The sequence below is a fragment of the Pezoporus occidentalis genome, unplaced genomic scaffold (assembly GCF_034315485.1).
Source record: "Pezoporus occidentalis ecotype Australia unplaced genomic scaffold, CSIRO_AGI_Poc_V1 ctg160, whole genome shotgun sequence".
Lineage (NCBI taxonomy): Eukaryota > Metazoa > Chordata > Aves > Psittaciformes > Psittacidae > Pezoporus > Pezoporus occidentalis.
The window spans coordinates 140315-165351 of NW_026913426.1; the positions used below are offsets into that span (position 1 = coordinate 140315).

The window sequence follows — 25037 nt, forward strand, 5'->3', positions numbered from 1 at the left end:
CCTCCCAAAATAGTGCCTTATGGCAGGAATCGCAGACTAACCTATGACTACTCATTGGATGATATAAAAAATAGAGGTCTTTCAAAGCACCTAACTAAATAAAAATACACTATTCCCCTTCTACTGACAGGGGAATGAGGTACAGAGATGTTAATACAACTTACAATCACAGTAAGTAAAGGCTAAGTTCAGAAGACAGGCGGCTTTCCTACATCCTAGCAGGGACACTGCTCCAAGCAGTGAGAACATGATGTCACACCACTTGCCACATGTGCTATGTTAATAAAAATTCATTTAAAGTATTGGCCAGCATCATGATCCACAGGAATTGGTCTGTTCCATAGGGAAAGTGGCCAGCTGAACTGCCTACATGACACTACAGCCTGGGGGAAACCTGCTCTTTAAACACTTTAAGCTGACAAAAGCTTACTCTCCTTTTGCAGGATGTATGCTGGGTAATGTATGAGAATTTCTGGGCAAAAGAAGTATTTTGTATTATTCTTTTAAATCACGTGGCAACGGTAACATCCTCCCCCTTAGCCAGCCCCCCCCCCAACAAAAACCAACCCTGCATTGGAACTTCTGGTAAGATACTCTTAGTCACAAGCAGTACTCTGGAGTACGCTGTGCAACGTATTGGCTCAAGTACACTTAGGATTGCTAGACCCAATTGGGATGTGTCAGAAAGAACCTCATCAGCTGAAGCACATTCTGCTGTGACATGTTCTTTCTGCACAAGAAAACATTCATCTTCATGGTGTCAGCTACACAAGGCCTCTGCTGGGAACACGGATGCTCACATAAGGCCACTGGAAATACCATAGGGCAGAACACAAGGAGGCACTTAGGTTTGCAAGTCCTTCTATCCATCACCACATGCCTACTGCTTAAGATGAGGCACTCTGTAAGTCATGAAGAAAGTAAAGATAAACCAGTGCTATATTAAAGCGCTTCAAGAACAGGGTAAGGTACCTACATGTAGTATCTGGTTAGTGAAGATAAATACAAGTTGAGCTTGCTCCCCCCTTCCCATGTAAGACTCTCAAGAGGACCATATCACAGTGCTCTGTGCTTTGCCATGGCTCCAAGACGTCGGTACAATGCAGTAGAGTGAAACCGTGTACTGTGCCATTCATTAATTCCTCATCGCTGGAATTCTGCCTGCGGTTGTACTTCCTGCCAGGACTGGCCAAAGCTCCCAACCTAAGTATATTTAAACCATCTCCTAGTCAAACCCCATGCAAAGACCAGTACTTAAACAGGAAGGACGTTACACCCGGGAATCCTAGCTTCAAAGAGATGATTCCAGCAAGGGATTTATGGGATTTCTAACCAACAATAGACCTGAGAAATCATAAGTCAGCTATGGTATCACAGTCTTCATAACAGAGTTAGATGTGAAGAGTTTCTTCCCCCTTAAATTACTGCCACAGTCTAACAATTGCAACAATTTCGCTGAACTTTGGACTTGGAATTCTGAAGGTGGAATGATTTTTTTCCTAGGATAATAATATATATGTTCATAAAAGGTCAGATTTATCACTTTACAGGTACTTAGACATAGATCTGCTATAAAATTACAACTGGAGTCAACTTGAAGCTACACTGGAAGAGATTAAGCCTGAATTTCTGCAGAAATTGGCAATAATGTGTTCAGCAGCAGCTTTTAGCCACGTATCGAGAAGTCTGACAGGATCTGGATTTCTCTACTCCTGCTGTAAACTTCCTAGTTAAAAAAAAAACCAAAAACAACACACAAAAGTTACTCAAATAAAACTGTCTTTTTGCACATCACTGTAACATAAGCTGCTTGAGGTTGTCATGAAGGATGGTATCCTTAACGTCACGGAAAACTAGCCGGATATTTTCTGTGTTAATAGCAGTGGTGAAGTGGTGGTAGAGGGGCTTCTGCTGCTGGTCCCGGCGTTTGGTACGAAAACAATCCACCAGGAATTTCTGGACATCTGTTAAGCAGTGGGGATCCCCCTCATACTCGGGGAAATAGTCTTTGATGCTCACTTTTTTTACTTTTTCCTCAAGCAAGTCCGTCTTGTTTAAGAAGAGGATGATGGAGACGTTGCTGAACACCCGGTTATTGACTATTGTCTCAAAAATGTTCAGGGACTCCGTCAGGCGATTCGTTTGCCGATCCTCCATCAGCACTTGGTCAAACTCACTCGAGGAGACGAGGAAGAGTATGGATGTGACGCTGTCGAAGCACTCGAACCACCGCTTCCGTTCGGACCTTTGGCCGCCTACATCAACCATTTTGAAAGGGACGTTTTTGATTTCAAAGTCGTACTCGTGAATCCCTTTTGTAGGTTTCCGGGCCAGCAGGATGTCCTGCTGTGAGGGAAGGTAATCCTGAAAGAGACATCAAGGAGAGTTTGCTGATTAGGGTACAAGGTGCAGGCGTGGTGATCACAACTGAGTTGCCATTGAGAGAGAAGCTGGCAGAGGAACAGCACAAGGTTTTGAATAAACATACACACGAATGCGTATTTATATGCTGACACTGAAGCATTTTGGAAAGATCTAGCATCCAAAGCAGGAAACACACCCCATATTAATCAAACATGGATCCCAGAGAACTGAAGCTTTCCATTTGCCACATGACAAGGATCCATAAACAACCCGCACCATCAGTTCCTCATGCCAGTTTCCCTCATTCTGGATTACTTTCTGCTTCAGTCATCCTCTTCCCACAAAGCTGGGAAACACGCTGGCTGCCAACACTGCAATGCAGCAGTCGGGGTCTAAAGCAGGTTTCTCCAATCTGTAACCACGGGAGTATCCCATTCTAAGCGTGGGTGCTCCATTCCTCCCATGTTCTCCTGCATACTGCATGACTGCTTCCAGGAAAAAGAACTACTCCACTAAGTCGGTTTTAAGGCAATTATGGCAGAAATGCACAACCTAAGCAACTTTCTCTGCTCTTGCCATGGATCTTTCACATCATATCGGTCCAAAAAGTCACTTCTATCAGCTACGTGCCACATCTGGGAGCTCAAAACGTAGCCCAAAACATACTATGCAACTGGTAGAATAGGAGAAGAAACTAGCAGCTGAGGAGAGCAGCCTCTTGCCAGTAGGACAGTCTAGGAGCTCACCTTTTCCCCCAGAATTAAACAGGCAGGATAAGTAGGTTTTTCACTGCTTGTTTCAGTGTTACATGACTGGTCATTATCAACAGATGCAGATGTTAACAGGAGGAGGAATTCTTATTAGTCAGCTTTCGACAGACTGAAATTCAAGACTTGTATAGGGGATTTCTTCACCCTGAGTTACACTTTGGCACATGGTCCAAGGCTTTCTGCTGTCTAAAGAGCACATCTCTAAGAGGCAGCTGGCTGACGCTGAAGTTTAAAGCTTTGTTGTTCACTTGTTATGGAAACTCTTCCTTACCCCTTTCCAGCATTTCTCACAACTTCAGAGTGTGACTTCAGTTCCAGAATTTTAGTCTCCTCTTAGTGAGTGATCTACACTCTTCCTTTGACAGTGCCAGACCTGGACTTTTTACAAGGACGTGTAAGACCTGGGTCCACAAAGCCCAACTGAACTAGTGAGCTGGGGCAGGGGAACAAGCACAGAACTACATAGCTGCTTAAATACTGGTACTCCAAGTGTAAGGCATCTGGGCAAGTTTGATCCACAGCCTTTAAGAAAGTAATGTTAAAACTTAGGGAGCGTAATGTTCCAAAAATTCAGAGATCACTTAGTGTACGATGTAAGTTCAAAAGTGAAACCAGCTACAGAGACTGCTGTTGTTTGAACTCCTGTGTTTCTTTCCTGGAGCTGCCCATGACTAAGGCACTGATTTTTATCGTGGCAGGAATTACAGAGCAGCTCTGAAGCACAGGCTCCCACCCTGCACATTCTGCTGCTGTACTATTACAGCTATACTATTACACATCCACAGCCAGAACCATCTCAATCTGCAGGAGAGCTGAACTGCAAAAGTAGCATCATGGTCCTCCCAAACCAAGCAATGGGCACCTGCAAATCAGTCAAGGGCCCCGACTAAAAGAAGCAGCATTAAAGGGTAATGAGATTTTTCTCTTTGTTAAATTTATCTTTGGTCTTTTCTACCAAAAAACTGTTAGAGAGGAAGAACAATCAGAGAACAGAGCAATGACTGTATCAGATGTCACTGAGCACATGTGAGGGGATTTTAAGGTGACTGTTAACACCTAGGGAAGAGGATGTCACAGGTTCCATCTTTCGGACAGGAATGCAGCATCTTTTGTTATTCAGGAAGTTAGTCTCAAGTTCTCAAAACAAAACTAGAGAGTTTTAGGAAGGCTCAGGAGCGACCGAGATTATTGAAGTAAATAAATAAAATCAATTAATATGAAAGGCAAAGCCATCTATACCTTCAGTACTGAAACAAGAGCACAAAGAAAACTCTCCTGGGAGTTGGCCTGTAATGTTTATTCAGTAAAGCTTTCAAGAACAAGCAGCTTATCCCTAAAATTCCTGACAAATTCCCTCTCAAGTATTATTACTCATTTAAAATTCCTTCCACACTTGGAACCACAAATAAAATCCTTTCAAGTGCTCTCAAGCTCTCCATGCACAGAAGACCTACCATGTTTTATACCAGATGATGGCTGCTCTTATGCACCAGCCTGCAAGTGAGTGCACTGAAGCCAAGTGCTGGGTGTACAGCCTTCATCTGGCTACAGGAGACCAAACAACAACTCCTAAGAAAGCTCCAGCATTTTACTTGTCTTTTGTAATGATAATGATGTTTTCTTCCTCATGCCCAGATCCTTGGGATACCAGCAGCTTGACATTACAGCAATTCTGAATGAGCCCCTTTCTCACTGTAGATCCCATTCTCCCTACTGAAAGACTGCAGCATTAGGAGAGTATTTTCCTTGGATAGAACTGAGTATTATCCAAGTCCTTTCAGTGTTTTGCCACTGTCAGTCAGTACTTTTCCTGCAAGCATCCTAAAGGGCACATTCCTTTTCTACACTCTGCCCTGTCTTTCATGTTGACTGTTGACATCTTAAGGTCCATTCCATTCCATTCTTCACCCTCACCCTTTTTTGGTTTGTTTGGTTGTTTCTGGGGGGGTTATTGGGTTTTTTGGTTTATTTTCTGTGCAGCTCTTCCCAAGGATCCACTGATACCGACTCCAAACATGTGCTTTCTTCCTTTCTTCCTCAAATTCACTACTCTTTTTTTCCTCTAAAGGCCTTCTTTTGGTTATGAGGTAGTTCTCTTAACTATCACATCACTGTTTCCATAGTTAAAATGTAAAGCACGAATAAGATGCAGTCACAACATGGGAAGTGATGTGTCTCTATATTTTGGACACATATAGTCTGTGCTGGCAGATGAAACAACAACAAACATGCAGGAATCCAGCTGATCCCAGCCAGCTCCTTCTATTTTGCTGATCTGATTAAATCTGAACATTAAAGTTCTTTTCCCTACTCACTGTTATTATCTGCTCCCGTTGGCCAAGAGGCACATGAATTGCAAGTCTATCTGTTTATAAGCAATTCAGTTGTGTCAGAGAACAGATAAGAACAGTAAAGTACTTACATTAATATATAGTTTGGGGCAATAATCATTAGACAAATCTTGCATATAGGTAAGATTAAACCAGAAGAACCCATCAAATCTTTCACTCTATAACAAAACTGTCCACACAGACCCAACATTTTCTATGACAGCAGATCCTGAAGGATCCCTCTTGAAGGATCCTGTATCTCAACATCATTTGGGCTAGCTTTAAACGGGAAACGCTGTAATTCAGAGCTCAGCATTCCCACAGCAACACCAAACCTACAATAAGTGTGTGTGCATATAAAAATAGAAAAGAAAACACAGTGACTTCAAGTTTCAGGCTTGAATCAAGGAATGGACCAAAGGTTCTAAATAAAGAACGCTGAAAAGAAGATGCAAAAATCTTTACCCAAATGTGCAGGGGCAGAAAAACCAAACCAAAAACCAAAACTCAAGGGGCATTGGGTTCAAAACTCATGAGAAATCCACCATTAGAAGAAAGCTGAGCAGTTCACTAAAGCGAGTCCAGCTCTCCTACTGCTGTGTAACTCAAGACCAAATCAAAACTTGAGGAGTAAGAGCTGGAGCTTTCAAGTGAGGTATCTGGGAAGCACATGGATACTGCAAGGTAATCACCAGTGCTTTAATCAGAAAAAATGACAGTTAAAAATTTAAAATTAACTTTTTCTCCATTAAAAAGAAAAACAGAATTAAGCCTGATGTAACAGGATTCAATTCAAGTGGTTGGGATTCCTTCAGCATTTGTTAGCCATCAGCTGGAAATGACCTTGGAGAAACTGCCTCCCCATGGAGTTCAAGCTGGCATCCCATTTTACAGGCAGTTTTTCCACATGCCATTTCTGCAATGCACAACTAATGAGCATCAGACAACTTCATTATTCAAGCAGTAACCAAGAGTGCTACCCAAAAGGTTCAGCTTTTTCCCCCCAGAGAAAACAGATTTGGTTCTGTTCCAAATATGTTTATTTTGAAGCAGATGCTACAGGATGGTACCACTGACCCATGCACCAATTTAACTGGGTGTTCCTAACTGGATATGTACAAACAAAAGCACTCATTCCTGCGTATCATTTAGTGTTGAAGTGTTACATTAATAGTCTTTTGACTGGACAAGCATTTGTAACTTGGGTTTTGTTTAATTTCTACAGAAGTTTTATTACCAGAAAGTCTCTTGGCCCTTGCATTGCCCTCTGGTTTTGACATGTTGGTGATGAACTGCTGAGATAATGGAACAGTCAAAGTTAAAGCTATTTGAGTAGACACTAATAACATTTCATCTGTTTAAACCCCAGAGATAACAAAGACTGCTTAAAACCCAAGACTGAAAGAAACTCAAAAGACTTACTTGTTCTCCAAGTTTATCCAAGTTGTCCAAGAAATACTTTACAGATTCCCCCTGAAAACAAAGCAAACAGTTAGTTAAATAAGCAGCACACTTGATCCCAAGAGTTTACATTGTGAAGTCCAGTTCATTTACCAACATCCAGACATCAGTGTTTTAAGCTTTAATCACTACTATCTCTCAAGCAGCTCTCCTAAGAACACAACTAATGTTTTATTTCTAGGTCAGTTAATATTTGAGCTTAAAAGCATAGGTAGGCACATTTGTAATAGTTCTTTCCAGTTTAGAATTGCTAAGTAAATTCTACAGTGTTATCCACAGGGAGCATCAATGAAGGAACCACACCTTCATTAGGAAAAGCTGCGTTCAATTCTTTCAACCTTTTGAGGAGTCTGCACATACAGGCATTCAGTGCAGGATTAATGACTGCAGACGATTTATTTATAACTGCATTGCCATACGATCCGATTCATGCAGGTAAATCCCCTGAGCACTGCCAATGACCAGCAGAATAGAGGATGAGAAACCACAACTCATGAAGCATTTTACTAAAGGCCAAGCTGGACAAGACCTCCTTCCTCTGGGAATAATGGACAAAGCTCCACACTGCAACACTGCATGATATCACATCTACTATACAGGTTATGTTCTGGATTCAAGCCATTCTTTTCCTTGCAAATAGTAACCAAAGTGTTTAATCCCTCCAGTAACATGGAACTAAAGATTCTCTACTGTAAGCCTGAACTACAGTCAACTCTCCAGAACTCCATCAGGGTGCTGGGATGAAGGAAAAGCCTCTTACAAGGATGCTGCTGAACCAGAGTTCACTTCCAACAGGTAACATACTGACTGAATCTATTGCAAAGGAAGGTAGCACCTTTATAGGATTCTCAGCATCAACACAGCAGCAGAGCCACGCTTCCTTTTGAAAGCTCTTGGTTACCAAGCTGTAACTTATTTACTTTATATTAAATACAGAAAAGAAACCATCTGTGTTTTCATTCTGGGTATAGAAGAGCAAGAATACTGACAGAATTTTCTTGATAAGCAATTCAAGCAGCATCCAGGGCCAGGCGACTACATCTAAGCCAGACATGTGAATCGAGACAAGAGTTACACCCTGATAATCACTTCCCTTCACTTGAAATAGAACTTATCTATGAAGAATATCAAGCCTCAACATTAAACTGTGTCACCTAAGCAGCAGTGAAGTACGGTAAGGTAAATAACAGTCCAAAAAGGGTTCTGGCAGATACACAACACAAGGCATGTACCCTTTGCAGGTTTTCCAGGTCCTAAAGTTACCTAACAGCAGCAGACACCTCACCTTCCAGTGTGCAATTTGAACATCAGCTTTTCATTAGGCAAGACTAGAACTCTGGTTGAAACATGCCTTGCGCTTGACACACCTGCAGGGAAAGAGTCCAGCACACTTCTACTACCTTATTTTACCTTCTGTTTAGTTTACCATTACTGATTCTCTCTGGGTGACAAGCTGCAGCACTAACATTAACCAACCATTTCAAGGCCAGCGGCACAGAACAGCAACTCTTGCAGTGACAGCAGTATTCTACACATACATCTTTTTCAGCACTCCAAAATCCATTCTAGCCTCAATCGTCTAGGGGAAGCGTATGAGGAATAGCATTCCCATTCCACAGAAAATAGAAATACACAACCTTAATGCACAAATCCATGAAAGCTTCCCAAGCAGGGGGAACAGGATCAGAATTGAAGCCTTTCAAGTACTAAGACCACTGTCTGCGGCTGAATATTAACACAAAATAAAGTTAGGCTCAGGCTTAATTTCTTTTTTAGGTCCTTAGAAGGAGCTGCCAACCCTCCCTCCCCTCAGGACTATGTAAAATCAGGCAGATTTCAGACTCATTTAGTGGAGGTATTTGTTCTACAATACCTGGGCCTCAGAGGCTGCAAGTATGGATGTGTGTGGCTACATGCAGAGATATATTTTAATCTTAGACAACTCTTTTTTTATACTGCCTACAGCAATGCCTACTCCCTAAAGAAGCATTAACTCCACACTACTGGAATGCATGAGTTACTACATCTCCTTTCAGTCCCAGGGCTTACTACGACTGCAATGGATTGAGCAGTTGCAGGAGTAAACCACAGCCTGTAAAGGTCACAAAACACCCCCAGAAACAGCTTCCCAAATGAGGGGATTTCCTGAAAACATGAATGCCAAATACATGGCCCTGCAGCAATTGCAGTGCTCCAGAGCCATACATGAGCAGAAAAGTGAAGCACACCAAGGGGACTGCTTAGTTTCCATGCTGTCAGGTATGGAAGTCAAGGGCAGGCAAGTATGAAGGTGGCCATTCTGAAGCTCATGAGATTAAGCTTTAAAAGCAGTCAGTTATGAGCAGGATACGGTTAATAAAGCAGTGACATATCAGCTTCCCTCCTCCACATCTGCAGCTCACTCAGTTCTTCCCTTATGAAAATCTATCCAGGCAACTAATGTGACACACCAAGAAAGTGCTGTCACCATGACTCAACTCAGTATTTAAGGATAAAAGTTGTTCAGCCATTGGATTTTATCAATTTGCATGGCATCAAGAACTTAAAACAGCGCTAAGCCCATCAGCAGTTCTTCCATCACATTCCAGACAGCCCTCCCCTATCATACAGCTACAAGCCAGTGTCTTGACTCCGGTTATTCTCTATCTGGCCTGGACATCTTCAGATCAGCAGGCTCAGCTCTGATAACTACAGCTACTCTTGAGCAGCCAACCATCACAACTAACAGATGGTTATCAGAGTGCACTCCTGCAGAACTGAACAGTTCTGACCCATTTTAAACAAGCTTCAAAAAGGCAGCATGACAAAGCAACCAAGCAAGACTTCAATCCTTTTCCAAAGGGGTGACTCTGTATGCTGTATGCAGCGTTCAGAAGCCCACTGAAAAAAACACCACACAACAACCAATGAAAGCCTTAATGCCAGCAACTGTTAAAACCGAGTATGAAACTGATCTATTCACAACACCAGCTCCAAAGGCAGCTTCTGTGTTAGGCTACTTTTGCTTGATACTAGATTCAGAACTAGATCTCACTCTGTAAATCAATGACTTGCTATATTTAAATGCTGTATCCAACAGACAGTTGTTGTCTTCTAAAATTTCCCTTGACACAAACTGTAAACCCTCTGGTTTACCCAACATGACTAGAAAACAGAAACCTGGGCTTCCCCATTCTGCCCCACCAACTCCAGTGTGGCTCACCACGTCCATGTGGCTGCTGTAACAGTCAATCTGCTGCTGTCAAGCCACAAAGGAGCCACAACAAGGACAAAATCAATAGGAGACTGAGAAACTACAGGATCTGCCATCATCAAAAAGCTCTGTAGTTCTCCATTCATTCCCATTGACTTCACACCCATATTCTGTGGGTACGTATGATGGAAACTGGAACATTTAGTTAAAGAAATACAGCGATGTGAAAGTCTTAAATTAGTCACAAGTGAACCTTTGGTTTTTCAAATGCAGGTGAACCCTTTGAAGTCATTTTTACAGTTGAGCAGTTGTGAACTGCCAGCTCCTGAAGTGTGGTTGCAAGCTACCAATGCCCTGTTACACTGCAGGAACTGTACCATCGACCCTTCCTTGTCCATTGTCCACCTCCTTCTGCTCAGCTTAAAGCATAGGCCCAAAGATGTGAACAGAAGTGACAAACACCAGCTTCAGCACATCTCTCATGCGTATTGATACACTGCAATAGAGGAAACTTCTTGAACACCCCCAGTACAACAGAATGAATGGTCTACACATTAGTTTCAAAGCTCTTCCAGTGTCAGGTCTCACTAAGCTTTTGCTTTTTTCATACAGTATTAATATGAATCCTATCAGAACATAAGATTTTAAGCAAACACTTTGCGTGCAGAAGATGCCCTTTTTTTGTTCAGATAGAGTATTCAGAAACGCATGTAAACCACAGGAAGTTGACTGTTAAATAACTTTATTCATAACTGTCAAGTGTTCCATTTTCAGCAAGGTTTGATTGAGAACAGCCTGTGTGCCTCCTGCAGTCTTATGATCCTTCCTGAGGAAAGCCAACTCATTTCATCCTCAGCACACAAGTTGTGTTTTCTTGTAAACCACTTATTCTTATCAAGGTACCTGATATTACAACAGCTTCCCATACAACACTGCATCCATCTCAACTAGTCTTGCTCATGCCTATACAATGAATTATCTTGAGCTTTGTGAACACACTCTTTCTACAAAGATGGGATTACAGCACATGCTGGACATCTACCTGCAAGACAACAGTGTGTTGCAGCTGTGTTCTGAAGTAACCCTTATCAGTTATCTTTTATAAACACCACTTGGCAAAGATAAAGATTACTGTCTGAAATGTTGCTAGTTAGTCCCTAAAGCAGAGCAACCACTAAAATATTATGGGGGAAGAAAAGGAGGAAAAGAGACGATTACAATACACAACAGATGAACACATCTTTTAAACCCAGGAAGTGGCACCAATTTATTTGGTTTCCATGAAAACAATGTCAGCAATCTAAATATGATTTGCTGAAACCTCAGCATCGCCAAATGGCTCTTTTAGCTGTTCCAGGGCAACACAGCACATTCTTTCCAACAGCAATCACTTCAAAAAATAAAAAAGAGAAAAAGCATCAAATACAGATTCAGTCATCACAAGGTCTAAAGATAGATATGAACAGTCTATCAAACCATCTATATCTGGCTGCAAGTTCACACTGAATGGACAGGACTTAAATATCTGAAAGGATAAATCAGATATTTAAAGAAAACAGGAGATACAACTGAGTAACTCTAGATTAGAATTACAGGAACCACCAAACCTTTTCTCTTCCTGACCCTATCTGAGTTTCTGCTGAAACATAGATTTTTTTTATTTTATCTAATTAAAAAAACCCACAAGCACACAAAAACAATGGCAAAAAAGCTTTTTCAAAAGCCTAGTTTAGAAGAGGAAGTAACTACAATGTTCTTAGGCTGCCAGGTACATGCCTAAACTGACACACAAACCAACCACCCATAACATGGGAAAAGCTGCTTGAAGGAAGAAAGATAATGGAGGAATAATCAAAGCCTTAAACTTCTGCATCTTACAGCACCCTAATAATCCTTGTGGAACTCACTTTATTATGTACAGTGTCTTTTGCCTGTTAGAAGCTTAATCCAAAGGCACAAAGTGCTTTAAAACAGCACTGCTGCCAGCGGAAACATTAACAGACCAGCCTTGAAAGGGCTTAAGCACAGGTAGTGCACATCCAGATCAGGTATTTCAGGATCTCTGAGCTTCTTTCTCTCCAGCTCAACCATCTCAAACATCATTTAGATTTGACCTGCCCATTTTCAAAGGTTGTTCAGCTGGAGAAGAGAATCGTCCAGGGAGACCTTAGAGCAGCTCCCAGTGCCTAAAGGGGCTACAAGAAATCTGGAGAGGGGCTTTAGAGAAGCGCCTGTAGGGACAGGACAAGGGGAAATGGCTTTAAACTGAAAGATGGTAAATTTAGATTAGACATTAAGAAGTTGTTCTTCCCTGTGAGGGTGCTGAGGCACTGGCACAGGGTGCTCAGAGAAGCTGTGGCTGCCCCATCCCTGGCAGTGTTCAAGGCCAGGCTGGACAAGGCTTGGAACAACCTGCTCCAGTAGAAGGTGCCCCAGCCCATGGCAAGGGCTGAACTGGATGTGCTTTAAGGTCCCTCCAACCCAAACCACTCTATGTGGAGATTAATTGCTGCTTCTTTATAAAACTGGGCGGTTTCAGTTACAGGTTACACCTGCTTCCACAGGAGGACAAAATAATCCTGTTCTCCACCAATACACGTCATGAATGCATCACATCTCATCCCACCTCTGAGAGCACCAACTCATTTCCTCTTTTCAGCACTTCCTGTGTGCAGCTCCAGTATTCAACTGTTTTCACAGCAATAAGAACAACATCACGCAGTGTAGAAGTGAAACCTGCCTTGTGTTTGGTCACACACCCTGAATATCTGTCCTAAACCAAGGAAACGTTGGAGTCCTGACTCACAGAAGTAATCTTTTGTAAAGCTTCTTGGTAGCAGAGCAGAATTTGTACTGAGAACAGCTGGATCGCATTGGGTGGAAGGTGCTCAATAGCATGAAGCTACAAAAGCACCATGAAATGGAGGAGTCACATTAAGTTTATTTCATGACTGACATTTTTATCTTGCATAATGGCATTAACAAAGAAAGGTGAAGGGTTTTAAGACGGGGTTTAACCCAATAATATCCCTTTAATCTATTATCCCCTATTTACCATGTAATCCAATTAATCCTCAATTCTCCAATGTGGATAACAAACTGAGGAAGCTGGAGCACACCAACCTGAGCTCCTGCAGCACAACTGCCTGGCAGCATCCGCTGTGACTGCCAGTGAATGAGGGGGCAAAGGCACACAGCTCAAGCCAGTCTGGATCTCAATACTCCAGATCAGCTCCAGCATCCCGTTTCTCCTTCTTGCACTGACTGCAGGTTTGCATTACCCTTCAAAGGGCCTCAGTCACAGTTCAGACCCAATTTTCTCCAATCAGTGGAACATTTCCACGGTTTCAGACATAACATGCTATCCCCCTTAACCAAATGAAGACATGATCAGGCACTAAGAACTTAATCCATGTACTGGTGTGCCACAGAGCAAACTGCTCCAGTTTTGAATTACTTGCCTAAGAGGGAAGAAATCCAATTTTGTTTTTCTCAGCTAGGAATCCCTCCCCTCTCCTGAAGGGATGCAACTTCCAGATTCTTAACAAAAACTGCTTAAAGATACAAACATTCACTACAGCTTTGAGGCACAAAATGGTGTTCTATTAAAGACTGCAGAACTACAATTTCTTCAACGCAAGACACTATTATCATACCTCTATTTCTGAAAGCCTACTTGGAAACCAGGCTGTGCCATATTCTATAAACAGCTGAGAGTTTTAAGAAACCCTCCGAGTTGTATGAAGCAATATTCTATTTGGACAGCTCAAGAGTACACCCCAAAGAGACTCTTTCCAAGAACTGAAAGCCTGAGGAGTATCCAGCATTTCCCTGGAGTGTCATTTTTCTTAGGATCACCAAAGCTCCCAAACAGGAAAAAAACTCAAATCTACTGCAGCCCCTTCTAGAGATCAGAGCCAGATTAAGAAATGTAGTAAATGGGACACAACCCATGAGGAACCAGAATGTCTAATGAAGATGCTTCTGTTGGCAAGAACCTGAACATAAATTAATCCATGAAAGCAAATTAAGATACACTTTCCACAGGATCAGGTGAACTTTCTTCCTTCAAAGTTCTTTTTACTGTCTCCTTCAGGAAGGATCTACAACCCAAACTCGCCTTCCAGAAAAGGTGACTTCAGGAAAGACACTGATACTTAACAAAAGATTGTCAGATTTCATTGATGAACCAAACCTCCCAAGTCACAGCACACAGACAGATCTAGAAGCTGTATGAAAACATGCACTGACCCAGACGAAACAGCCACCTCCCAATTACTATTTACACTCTGGGAAGCATCTATCTAAACTTCAAATGTTTTACACACAAAGCAGACTGGAACCAGACCGTAAACATTTGCTCTTCTTTCAGTGCACTGACCCACTGGCTCCATGACTTCATGTGTTTGCAACTCAAACTGCATTTAACCTAACACTGAAGCAGTAGTGAGTCTGCAAGTCTGCCATCCATTATCTGGAGCTTCACTTGCTTCCAAGTTGTATGAGATCAGCAAAGGCTCCTCAAAACATGACAAATATTCAGCATGTGGAAAGATATCAGCACTAAAAGTGGTCACATTGAACTTTAAGGTGCTTGAAAAGCCCATTACGTAAACTGTAAACTAAATCACAACCTTTGAAAAGCACAACCCTTGAAAAGCACAACCCTGAACTAGACACCAGGGCAGGCACTGAAGTATCCCTCAGGCTCAGTTTTAAAGCACATTTGGTTCGTATTTCAGCCTCAGGAGAAACCCAGATGACCAAATGCTTTTAGTTCCTTCCTCTGCCTCTATTATAGAATCCATTTCGATTACATTCTGGTATTTCTGTTTGCAAATGATGACATACAAATACATGAGTTCTTGTTACCAGCTATCTGACAAGATTCAGTGGTGATTTACTAGGTCTTGTGAAAGATCTATCCTTAAATGAATGTCAGTGTATTTAAAGATCAGTAAAAGCTGTGCCTAAAGCACTCGAGCAGTGAAGACAGTTCAAGGCCCCAATACCATCCACATGTAAAATTCCAGGAGATCACCCTACACCAAGGGGTTTTTTTTGGGTTTTTTTTTTGGGTTTTTTTTTTTTTTTTTTACACCCTATTCTGTGTAGATCTTTTGAATTACAGAAGGCATCAGTGCACTGTGTTTCCTCTCCTGGAAATTTTCTGCATCCTCTTTACTTGGTCACCAGTGGGTGACCAAATACCATCATGTGCCCAGCAAGCTCATGGGTGATGACACATGTCTGTATCTCTCATCTATAAAAAGAATTTAAGGGTCTTTTAAGTTCCTTGGTTAAGTCACAGAAAAGGAGCCCAATATTCCACTTATTTTAACTGAGGAGACTGTGGAGTACAGGGAAAACATTTAAGGTGTGAATGACCATGACAGAGAAGTGTGCAACAAAATGCAGTGAATTAAGTGCTGTAAAAGTCAGCTCAGTGCTTATGATAGTCCAAAACTTCTCTCCTCTTACACAGTTGAAGTTGTCAGTTAGTGTGATGATAAAGAATTCGGAGGGGGTTTTATAATCAAAATTCCTCAACTTTCCCAGGCGTATTACCTGCTGTTTCTTGTTAATGCAGACATGCAAGTGGGGAAGATACCGAAAACGATTTAGGACCTTCTTTAGCTTCTGGCTTAATCTTCAACATTTTCTTTATGCACCATTTAAATTTGACCCTTCAAACTACTTTGGCTGTAGAGTAGAAGGGTTATTCAGAGATTTTCATCTGGATTAAATGCATTTATTGTTTGAGTCTGACAATTTAACTAACATTGTATTCTATGACCTATTTATTTAACTTTAAGACATAAAGAAAGGCTTCATATTCCAGAACAAGATACCATTTGGTCTGAGCTAGACTCCATCAGCACCGTGATCCAGCTCGCTGTTGCGCACAGGACAGGCTCTGCACCTTCAGAGCTTCTCAACTGATTTGTAGTAAATTTAGATAACTTCCAAAAAACCAAGTGCCAGTAGCCAAAATGCTGTCATAGAGATTATCTTGCCTTCTGTGTGAAACACTACTACTTTACTGCTTTTCTTACGTAGTAAGGTCAGCTGCACTTATGTTTTCTCACATTTTCTGAAGCAACTTCCCCAGCTACCACAACCTGAAGTTTCCTTCCACTTCGCTGGTTCTGCATGAGAGGTACAGCATGAACTCAGAACATATAAATAGTATACAGCATTAACTCATAAATACAGCCAAAAGAGTCATCCAAATACAACCCGAGTGTTATACATGCTCAGTGAGAGCAGACTTAACTGGCCTCTAAGGCTGAAGTCTAGTTAGAGTAAACTCGAATTAGGGAGCAGTAGCACAACGCTGCCCCTGGCATCACACCTTAATCCTAAAGGATCCCATATTTACATATGAAAAAGATGGCTCCATATTCTTTGCCTCGGGTGCACAATATATAGATGGCAGATCAGGGCTGAATTCATACCACATGTTTTGCCAGCACAGAGGTTTGCTGACAGCTATGAATACTGCCACTTTGTAGTGTAGATTGGGCTTACATTAATAAGTCATTTCTCAATGGACAGAGAACGGCACAGCCGTTGCTGTGTTTAAATCCTGTGAAGCAATGTAATGAGACAGCTCTACAGGTACTAACATGTAAGACCTTGCAGGTTAGCAGCCAGCAAGGAAATGGGCTCTGAACGAATGTACCATGGTCTCATGTTACTCTGTAAGCAGCAGAAGCAGCAAAAGCTCATCTAACGTGTTTAAAAGAATGTACTGAGAAGAGGCTCACACATTCAAGACACGTGAAAGTCTCTTCCTCTGAAGGGTTCAGGTTGTTGGCATGCACAGTGTATCCAGAAGGGCACAACGGATTCTACCTTTATTTAAGCAAGGCTGAGGAATGCAAATTTTTGCAAGTAGGTCACCTTTTAGTCTTCTGCAACCAAATGTTCAGGGAACTAAGGCACGTGATTATCAACACGACAGAGCTTGTCAAGACAGAGTACGTATAAGAACACGTGGCTCTGCTCCACACTGTATTGTGAAACTGCATTTTTAAACTAGCAGAGACTGAAGCAGAAATCCTAATCCCAATTTGGAAAATGATAAAGAAATGCCACTTAAATCAGTGTAAAAGTTCACTTGTTCAGCTCAGTGTTGCAGTCAATTCCCAATACCAAAGCACCAGTACACACATGGAACAGTTTCTGGCCACAAACCCAAGTAAGGAAACTCAAGCCTCCTCATTGTTGGACTCTTGTGTTAAGCCCATGCAGAGCCTTATTAAGGCAAACTCAAAACCAGCATTACCTTGTCACTGGGGCAGGAAAACTCTCAAGAACTCCGAGTCTTTTCTGAAGATTTAAATGACTCATTTTTAAGTATAAAATTGTAAAGCACTTTTCTGTCCATAGAATCTTTGATAAATCTTTTTCAGATGAAGACCAGAAGTGGCTCTAACCTTTCCAAGGGTTGAAGGAGTCATGCTTACTGTACACACACCATCCTGTGATGTGATGTTTGGTGATCTATTGTCCGAGGAAAGAGGGGAAAATAGTTTGTATTTCAACACAAAGCTGCAGCTTTGTTTTCCCCACAGAATTCTGAGCAATATTCAGTGTAATTATAACATTATACTTAAATTAACTCTAAATTATATGATTACGTGCCCAAATAGCCAATCCACATGTTTACAGAAGCACCACCTCCACACTTCACCCAGAAAGAGATGGGAGCAACCCAATCCCAGATCCAAGAGGGGATCTGGGGAAGGAGAAAGACATCGCCACCCCCCAACTTCAGGGTGTGGAGAGGTTGCAGAGGATGAATACTGGGAGAAGTTATCAGAATATTACAGAAGGCACAGGGTGTTGAAAAGCTTCTGAAATTCAGTGTCACAAATACACTGTAGATGCTTCTAATGAATGACAGATGCTGTTTTTCCAGGTTCACACTTGTGACTTCAGAGAGATGCTGAAGTACTGACCATGAGATGGGCATCCACACTTGAGAAAGAGCTCACATCTGGGAACCTGGTCTGGCTTCAAACACAACTGGCCTCATCATGATCACTATAATCAAGCACATTTCAAGGATGTGCTGCCTACACACCTGAAAGAATGGTTAAGTTTTGCTAACATTCTGCAGTGACCATTTGGGGACTCATTTCGAGTAGAGCCAGTATAATGTTCTCGTGTGTACAACCGCCCCACCAATATGCAGAGACAGAACCCAGAAAAGCCCCACCAGGACAAGATAAAAGTTAGTTCAACTGAACAACACTCTTCTAAAATACTACTCTGCAACAGGAAAATGCTGCAGGGAAGCTGCAGCAAAACTAGCAGCATAACTTTGAGCTGAACACGCCTTTTCCTGTCTTCTATAATCTGATCTAGCACTTGCAGACATATCACAGAAGTAAACATGATCCAGAGGTAAATGCACATCCTGCCATACCATCCATGTCTGCAGTTCTGTGCATTAAGGACAAAACAACACAATAACACTCTGTAATTTGCAAGTAGGGCAAAACGTAACTATCTGCAGATCAACAATAGCTGGTAGCAAACATCCAAAACCACCCTACAGTTTTCTTTTAGCAAGAACAAACCTTTAACACATTCAAAGCTTATCGTGCAGCTGAGCTACTCAGCTCTCATCCCACTTTTCCACTGTCAGAGAATGAGAAGAATCCTGGAGACTACTTTAGAATGCTCCTCTGGGCACAACTCTCACAGCAAATGTGAGTTCACAGCACCTGCTGAAGTGAGAGGCAGTGCAGCAGTGTACAACCGTACTCTACTCAGAATTGCTTTCCTCAGTGTTACCAGATAGGCAGCACCAGCACCAGCCACTCCTCAGCTGCCAGCATCTCAGAGCAAGTCCCAGTGAGAACAGCAAACCTTTCCAACCACAGAACTGAACAGCTCACGAGCATAAATACAAAGGTGAGGAAATACCTTGTTAAATCACTTTGCATGTTGTAGAATTGAGTGTGTTTTATCCAAGTAATTTCAGGAGATCTTAACTGGACATCAACTGGCAAGGAGAAATCTGCAATGCTTATTAAAAGTCAGAGAGCTTCAGGCTGATTCAGACTAACTCTGTAACTAATCCACAGACATCGACCAGAGGCTGTAGCAGAAATAAGCTCAGTGCATGAAGGACAGAAAGCTTGAAGTAGACCAGGATATAAAGCTACAGGAACTGACTAAGCTACAGAGCCAAAAGAGTCTTTAGTTAACTGTGTTAGTGGAACTGTCACCTGAATGACTTCAGTTTGTAATAAAATTTGAGGGATTATAATATTAACCACCTGAGAAGTACTGAAGTGGCACACATGCACTAAGCTGTAATTAGTTTCAAAGCACTACATAAGTGACCTCATGAATTCTCATAAATACTGCTGTTAGTGGCCAGAAGGCCCCTATTTTTATACCAAGGAAAATAAATCATATTGACTATCCTCATGACCACTTACATTAACAAAATGAGGAAGGACACTCCAGCAAACAAGGCATGGAAATGCTGATTTCTAATTCCATTAGAACATAACCAAGTTCTGCTTTTCCCCCTCTCATGCTACTATAAAAAGACCACATTGTTTCTTCAGGGTCCTAGCATCATCTCTGGCATTACAAATGAAAGATGATGGAGAAGGAAAACAACATGAACAGCTCAACGACTTCTCACAAACGTGCACAGATCTTGCCAGTATCTCTTTTCATGACATTTGTTGTCCCAGGCAGTTGAACTGGAAGTAAAAAACAGTTTTATTCCCTGTCTGCAATGCTAACAACTTTCAGTCCTGGATCCTTTCTTCAAGAGTCAGCACTCAACCCAAGAGCACTGTCTGTGTCTCCTTCAACTTCTCCCTGTCCTGCCTCCTGACTTGGAGGTACACCCATCACTCCCTCCTTCACTATTTGTGTCTCCCTTCCACAGTACATCACATATCTAAACTCTCTGAACACTCCTTTTCAAAGCCTGCCAGCAGGTATGGCAAAAATCCATACTGCTTCCAGGAGTCTCCCACCTTTCTGCTGCCCACACGGAGCTCTGTCATAGCTTCAGCTGGGGTAAAACCCCAGACTTCATGCTTGGCCAGCACTGCTCAAGCTGCTGCACTCAATACAGCGACATCATTCAGCTGCTTCCTTTTCTTCATGTTTATAACTTGGCATAAATATCTCAGGCCGAGATTTTTAAAGGATTTCGGGAATAGTGCAATATAAGTATAAATAAAGCAGTTACCTTACTTTCAAAATTAGCATTAGGATAGTCGTCAACTATTTAGAGCACTTAAAAAAATACTCTGGAGTCCTGCCTAAAACATAACAAGATCCATACACGATCCAGGACATTATGCAGATTTAGGGATTTCCAAAAGAAAGCAATAGGGTTTTTTTCTGCCTGAAGCACAACACATTCTTCAAATCCTACTCAAAGTGAAACTCTACACAAGCTTCAGTTATGGAAAGAACCTTCTTCTCAGACTCAGGACGATGGAATGGCAATAGGTCCCTTTGCTGCTTCCCCGGCAGTCACCAGCCATGCTTAGTAGAGGCAAGTTTATTTAACAGCTTTTAAACCAGATCACTCCAGCACAGCAACTGTGTCACTAAGTCACATTTGCACCAGAAGCAGAGCAATCACCTTTTTATGATCACCTTGAAGGTGAAACGCAAGGAGCAACAGGTCTCCTTAGAAACACATTACATAGCTGAGCTCACGAGGCAGGTGACAGGCACCTGCCCATCCTTCAATCTCTGCAAGATGTTCCATGATCAGAGCAGTACATATTTACACAACCTATTTTAGCCAGAGCACAATTACACAACCATTCATAATAGCTCAACAGGAGACATCATCAGCTATTGTTCAGATTCACGCTAACACAAAGGTTACTTTTAAGACATAAAAAACACAAAAGCCACTTAGATTCAAGAGACCTACTAGAACAAATTTGATCTATTTTAAGGTTCTCCACCCCTACAAACCCCTGTGCCACTGGCATTTACTACACAAGTCTGTGAATTAACAAACAGCAAATTTAACTCAAATTCTTCACTTCCTTTTGCAGCATTTGCCTGGAAATGGAGCAAAGGGACTTCAGCTGTCACAGGGAGTTAAAGCTCCAGCTCAAAATTGAGACATGTTTCTCCTTCCTTTCCACCACCACTATAGAGCTGCATTCTCCATCTCAACACCACTATTAACCTCTATATCCCATCTTCACTTGAGAACCTGAATATAACAAAAATTTCATTACATGAGCATGAACACAGACATTCAAAATTAAACAGGAAGTATATGGAGGGAATGTTTGCTAGATTGCTCAAACTGGAATAGAGAAGGGAGTGGTTTTTAAATTCTTCTCATTAACCCATGCATATCTTTTCTTAAAAATCACATTACTGTTAAGTCTTCCTTTACTGCAAACCATGTTTTGTGTTGTTTTTTAAGTCGATGCACTAGTTCACAAAGGAAACAATCGTACGGTAAAAACACTACAGACATACAAGCTTTGTTACAGAACATAAAAGCCCTCCAGACCTCTGCTTTCTCACATACGAAATGAGGACAATTATGTCAGAAGCTCTTTATTCTTGTTCTGTAAAAAAAGGGTAGGGAAGGAACTAAATGCATCTGTTTGCAATACTGCAGCATAACAGTGTACTATTCCAAAAGGCTTTAGATCCATGAGGAGGCCACTTGAGCTGTGTTGTATGCACTCACACAAGAATCGTACACACTCAATTCCAAATACAAACACTGAACTTACCAGCTGGAACTCCCTGCGCCGGTCGTATGCGTGCTGGATGCCACTGTCAGCCCATAGGGCTCGGATGGCTGGCAGGTACTGCAGGAACACTGCTGTCTCCACCATGCCCTGCACCACTGAAACCGAGCGGGTGTCAAACGCCATCATCGTGTCTCCGTTACTCTGGTTCGCAGGATCACCCCAGGGGATATGAAGTTTCTCTCTGGCATCCACAAGGACTCTCACACCTTTAATAGGATGAAAGAGCGCTGCAATTAGTTTCTCAGCATCTACTGTTTCAGTAGCCTACAAACCTGCAGAGATTCAGACAATGCCCTTACTCTGTACAGTCAAAGCTCAGTGGGACTCTCCACCCAGGAGGAAATCACGAAGTTTCTGAACAACTGACTCTAAGCACTATGCTTTCAGGTAATATCAAACCTCAGATACTTACTATCCGAAAAACAGGGCCATAGCCAACAGTATAACACCCACAGCACAAGTTTAACCCTTGAGAAAGTGCTGGTTTTAATTACTAAGCCCCCAATCTGTGCTACCAAACAAACACTTTTGCCTGGCACGAAACAACTCGAAGTATATTTAAAAGCTTATTTCAGAATATGTCAACCCATCTGACTGTGTATTTCAAGGCTCCCTAATCTCTGTATTCTTATGAGCATGGTATCTAGTTATCTCAACCTGTAGACGGTTATCGCTGCCTTTAATATTTACAGAGATATGAACACAATATTTACTAAATCATTGAACTCTCTAAAAGTTTTTTTTCCTGCTTACATGCAAAAGGAGTTGTATCATTGAAAGACTTCCCTGCACTTGTTTTGTTGCTGTTTTGGCAGATATTCCCTATGAGAAATACAGTATTTTAAACTTCTCTTATAAAGGACTTTAAAAAAGAAAATATCACAAATAAGAAGCAACTGTAGAGGCATGGGGAGAGTGTAAGGAAATTAAGGTGCAGTAACAAGTGACTGTATACCAACACACTTGTTTAATACCAAAGTGTTTTTTCAAGCTTCTTTTCCTTGCCATGACTTTTCCATCTGTCAAACGCAGTGACTGCAGGGAAGCAGCCTTCAAAAGACAGCTGTAGCTCCTAAGTGTATACTTCCACAGAGTAGGAAGCACCTTATTTTGCTAACAATCTGTAACCTGGTCAACACAGGTTGCTCGTGATTCCTACTGCCTTGCTATTTATAGCTTCCCCAAGCTTGGTCTGCAACCAGCTTTGTAAACCAACCGTCTTTAAGAATCACTGGATCTCAGCCCCCTTCACGAGCAGGGCTGAGGTCTGACATTGCTTTGCTGTTTCAAGAAACTTAGTTGAAACTTTGCCCAACCATTACACAGTCCAAACTGATAAACTGATGAGCGATTTCGACGAGAATAATAAGGTAAATGTGGCCGATTCAATACGGATGACAGCAGTGAAATGAAGAGCCCGCTCCTAAACAATGCATGGAGGTTTCAGCGATGCATTTATGACCCTTGGTGCAGGTTTAATCGTGGTTTCCAACACGATGGCAGCTTTCTTCCACCGCAGCGAAACGCTTCCTCCTGGAGCGCAGGACGCGTCCCATCCTCCGGCACTTTCAGGTGCATCTCGCCCCCATCCATTACCGCTCATCACCGCGATCGCGTTACCAGGAAATGGCACCGCTCGGGACCTCCCGGGCTCAAACCGCTGCTCCCGCCTGGGGGCCGCGCCCGGGCCGCCGCCTCTCCCCCCCCCTACACCAGGGCCGGGTGACACCCCGCGGAGGGCGGCTGCCCCCCGAACGGTGCCACCGGCAGCGCGGGGCCGCTCCTCCTCCATGAGGGAAAGGCCGAAACGAAACCACCGACCGAGCGGGAGGAGGCAGCGACCCACCGGGCTGAGGGAGACGAGGCCGGCCCCCCCCAACCCCGGCCGGGCCTGGAGCTTCCCGGGGCTGCCCCTTCGCCTCTCACCCACCTTTAATCACGTTGCTGTAGATGGTGGCTCGGAACTCCTCCCGGGCCGCCCGGTCCCAGTCCTGCCCATGGATGATCCTCATCTGCTTGAGGAAAGTAGACTTGCCGCTCTCACCCGCTCCCAGCAGCAGGATCTTGACGAGGCGCTTCACGTAGGTCTTCTCGCGGTTGAGGCACTTGTCGATCTCCTTGGACTTGCGCTGCTGCTCGGCCTCGCCGCTGCTGAGCAGGCAGCCGGGGAAGCAGCCCGACAGCACGGAGCGCGACGGCAGGAAGTCCGCCATCTTAGCGAGCACTGCCAGCGAGGGCAGCGCCCGCTCCGCCGCCCCGCGCATGCGTGACAGCGCCGCGTTCCCGCCCTTGCGCAGGCCCCGCCCACTGAGGAAATGGCGGGAGCGGGAGGTGGTTGTGGCCGTTCCGGTCGCGGTCGGTGTCGGGGTCTCTTTAACGTCTGCAGCCAGTGCTTAATGTGCGGTCACTGAGGGGAAACTGACCCCGTTATGGTGGGTCCTGTGCTCTGTAGGGGTGCTGACAGGCGAGAAGCCGCGGGGAAGGGGAGCCGTCGGTCGTGGGGGGCAGGATGGAGCTTGCTAGCTAAGCAGTTTTCTGTTCCCGGTGCGAGCAGTTTGGTTAGGAACGCGTTGAGCCGCTCGGCGCGGACTTCCTCTTTGCTGCTCCGAGCTGTGCAGGGCTGCAGGGTGGACAAACAGCGGGTCTGGGCCTTGGATGGGGGCTGTGTACAGGGTGAGGGACACTGCAGTTTCCTATCCAAGTTAAATGAAGCAAAGACAGTATTTTCAAGTGCTTAATAATAAAGACAGGTGTCTCTTAGGGCTACCTGTGCTGCCTTCCAAGGAGGCTTCCATCTCTCCTTGGTCGTCTGCTGGTTTTGTCCTTTTCCCTTCTCTTTCCCCTCTCGCTGCCTGGTGTCTCTGCTAACACCTCCCTTTGGTCTCTCCCTCCAGCTGCCCTGTACAAACATCATGTTGCAGCCTGCTTCCTGCTGTCCCTGTCAGCACATGATGGTCATGTCACGTATCCAGCTGCCCACATCACCCAAGGGTTCGGTAGTCGCTGGCTTCCTCTTCCCTGTGTGCTACAGATCGGGAATCATAGAATCACAGAATGGTTGGTAAGGACCTTAGGATCATCCAGTTCCACCCCCTGCCATGGGCAGGGACACCTCCCACTAAACCATGTCAGC

At 43.2% G+C, this 25037-nt stretch overlaps 1 protein-coding gene across 1 annotated transcript; it reads right to left on the minus strand.

Annotated features, from left to right (window-relative positions):
- Positions 1 to 916: 916 nt before the first annotated feature.
- GNA13 (G protein subunit alpha 13) lies at positions 917 to 24205 on the minus strand. Its single transcript, XM_062612585.1, has 4 exons — positions 23835 to 24205; positions 21884 to 22110; positions 6887 to 6937; positions 917 to 2364 (listed from the first exon to the last, which is right to left on the minus strand). The coding sequence occupies exons 1-4, from the start codon at positions 24166 to 24168 to the stop codon at positions 1792 to 1794; spliced, it is 1185 nt and encodes a 394-aa protein (XP_062468569.1). The 5' UTR covers positions 24169 to 24205; the 3' UTR covers positions 917 to 1791.
- Between the last annotated feature and the right edge of the window lie 832 nt (positions 24206 to 25037).

Excerpts from the sequence above, each read along its gene's own strand:
- GNA13 (XM_062612585.1), bottom strand. The coding sequence starts at position 24,168 with ATGCGCGGGGCGGCGGAGCGGGCGCTGCCCTCGCTGGCAGTGCTCGCT. Across the intron at positions 22,111-23,834 it reads CTACAGCAACGTGATTAAAG|GTGTGAGAGTCCTTGTGGAT; the intron begins GTGGGTGAGAGG and ends ATCCTATTAAAG. Across the intron at positions 2,365-6,886 it reads TGGATAAACTTGGAGAACAA|GATTACCTTCCCTCACAGCA; the intron begins GTAAGTCTTTTG and ends TGTCTCTTTCAG.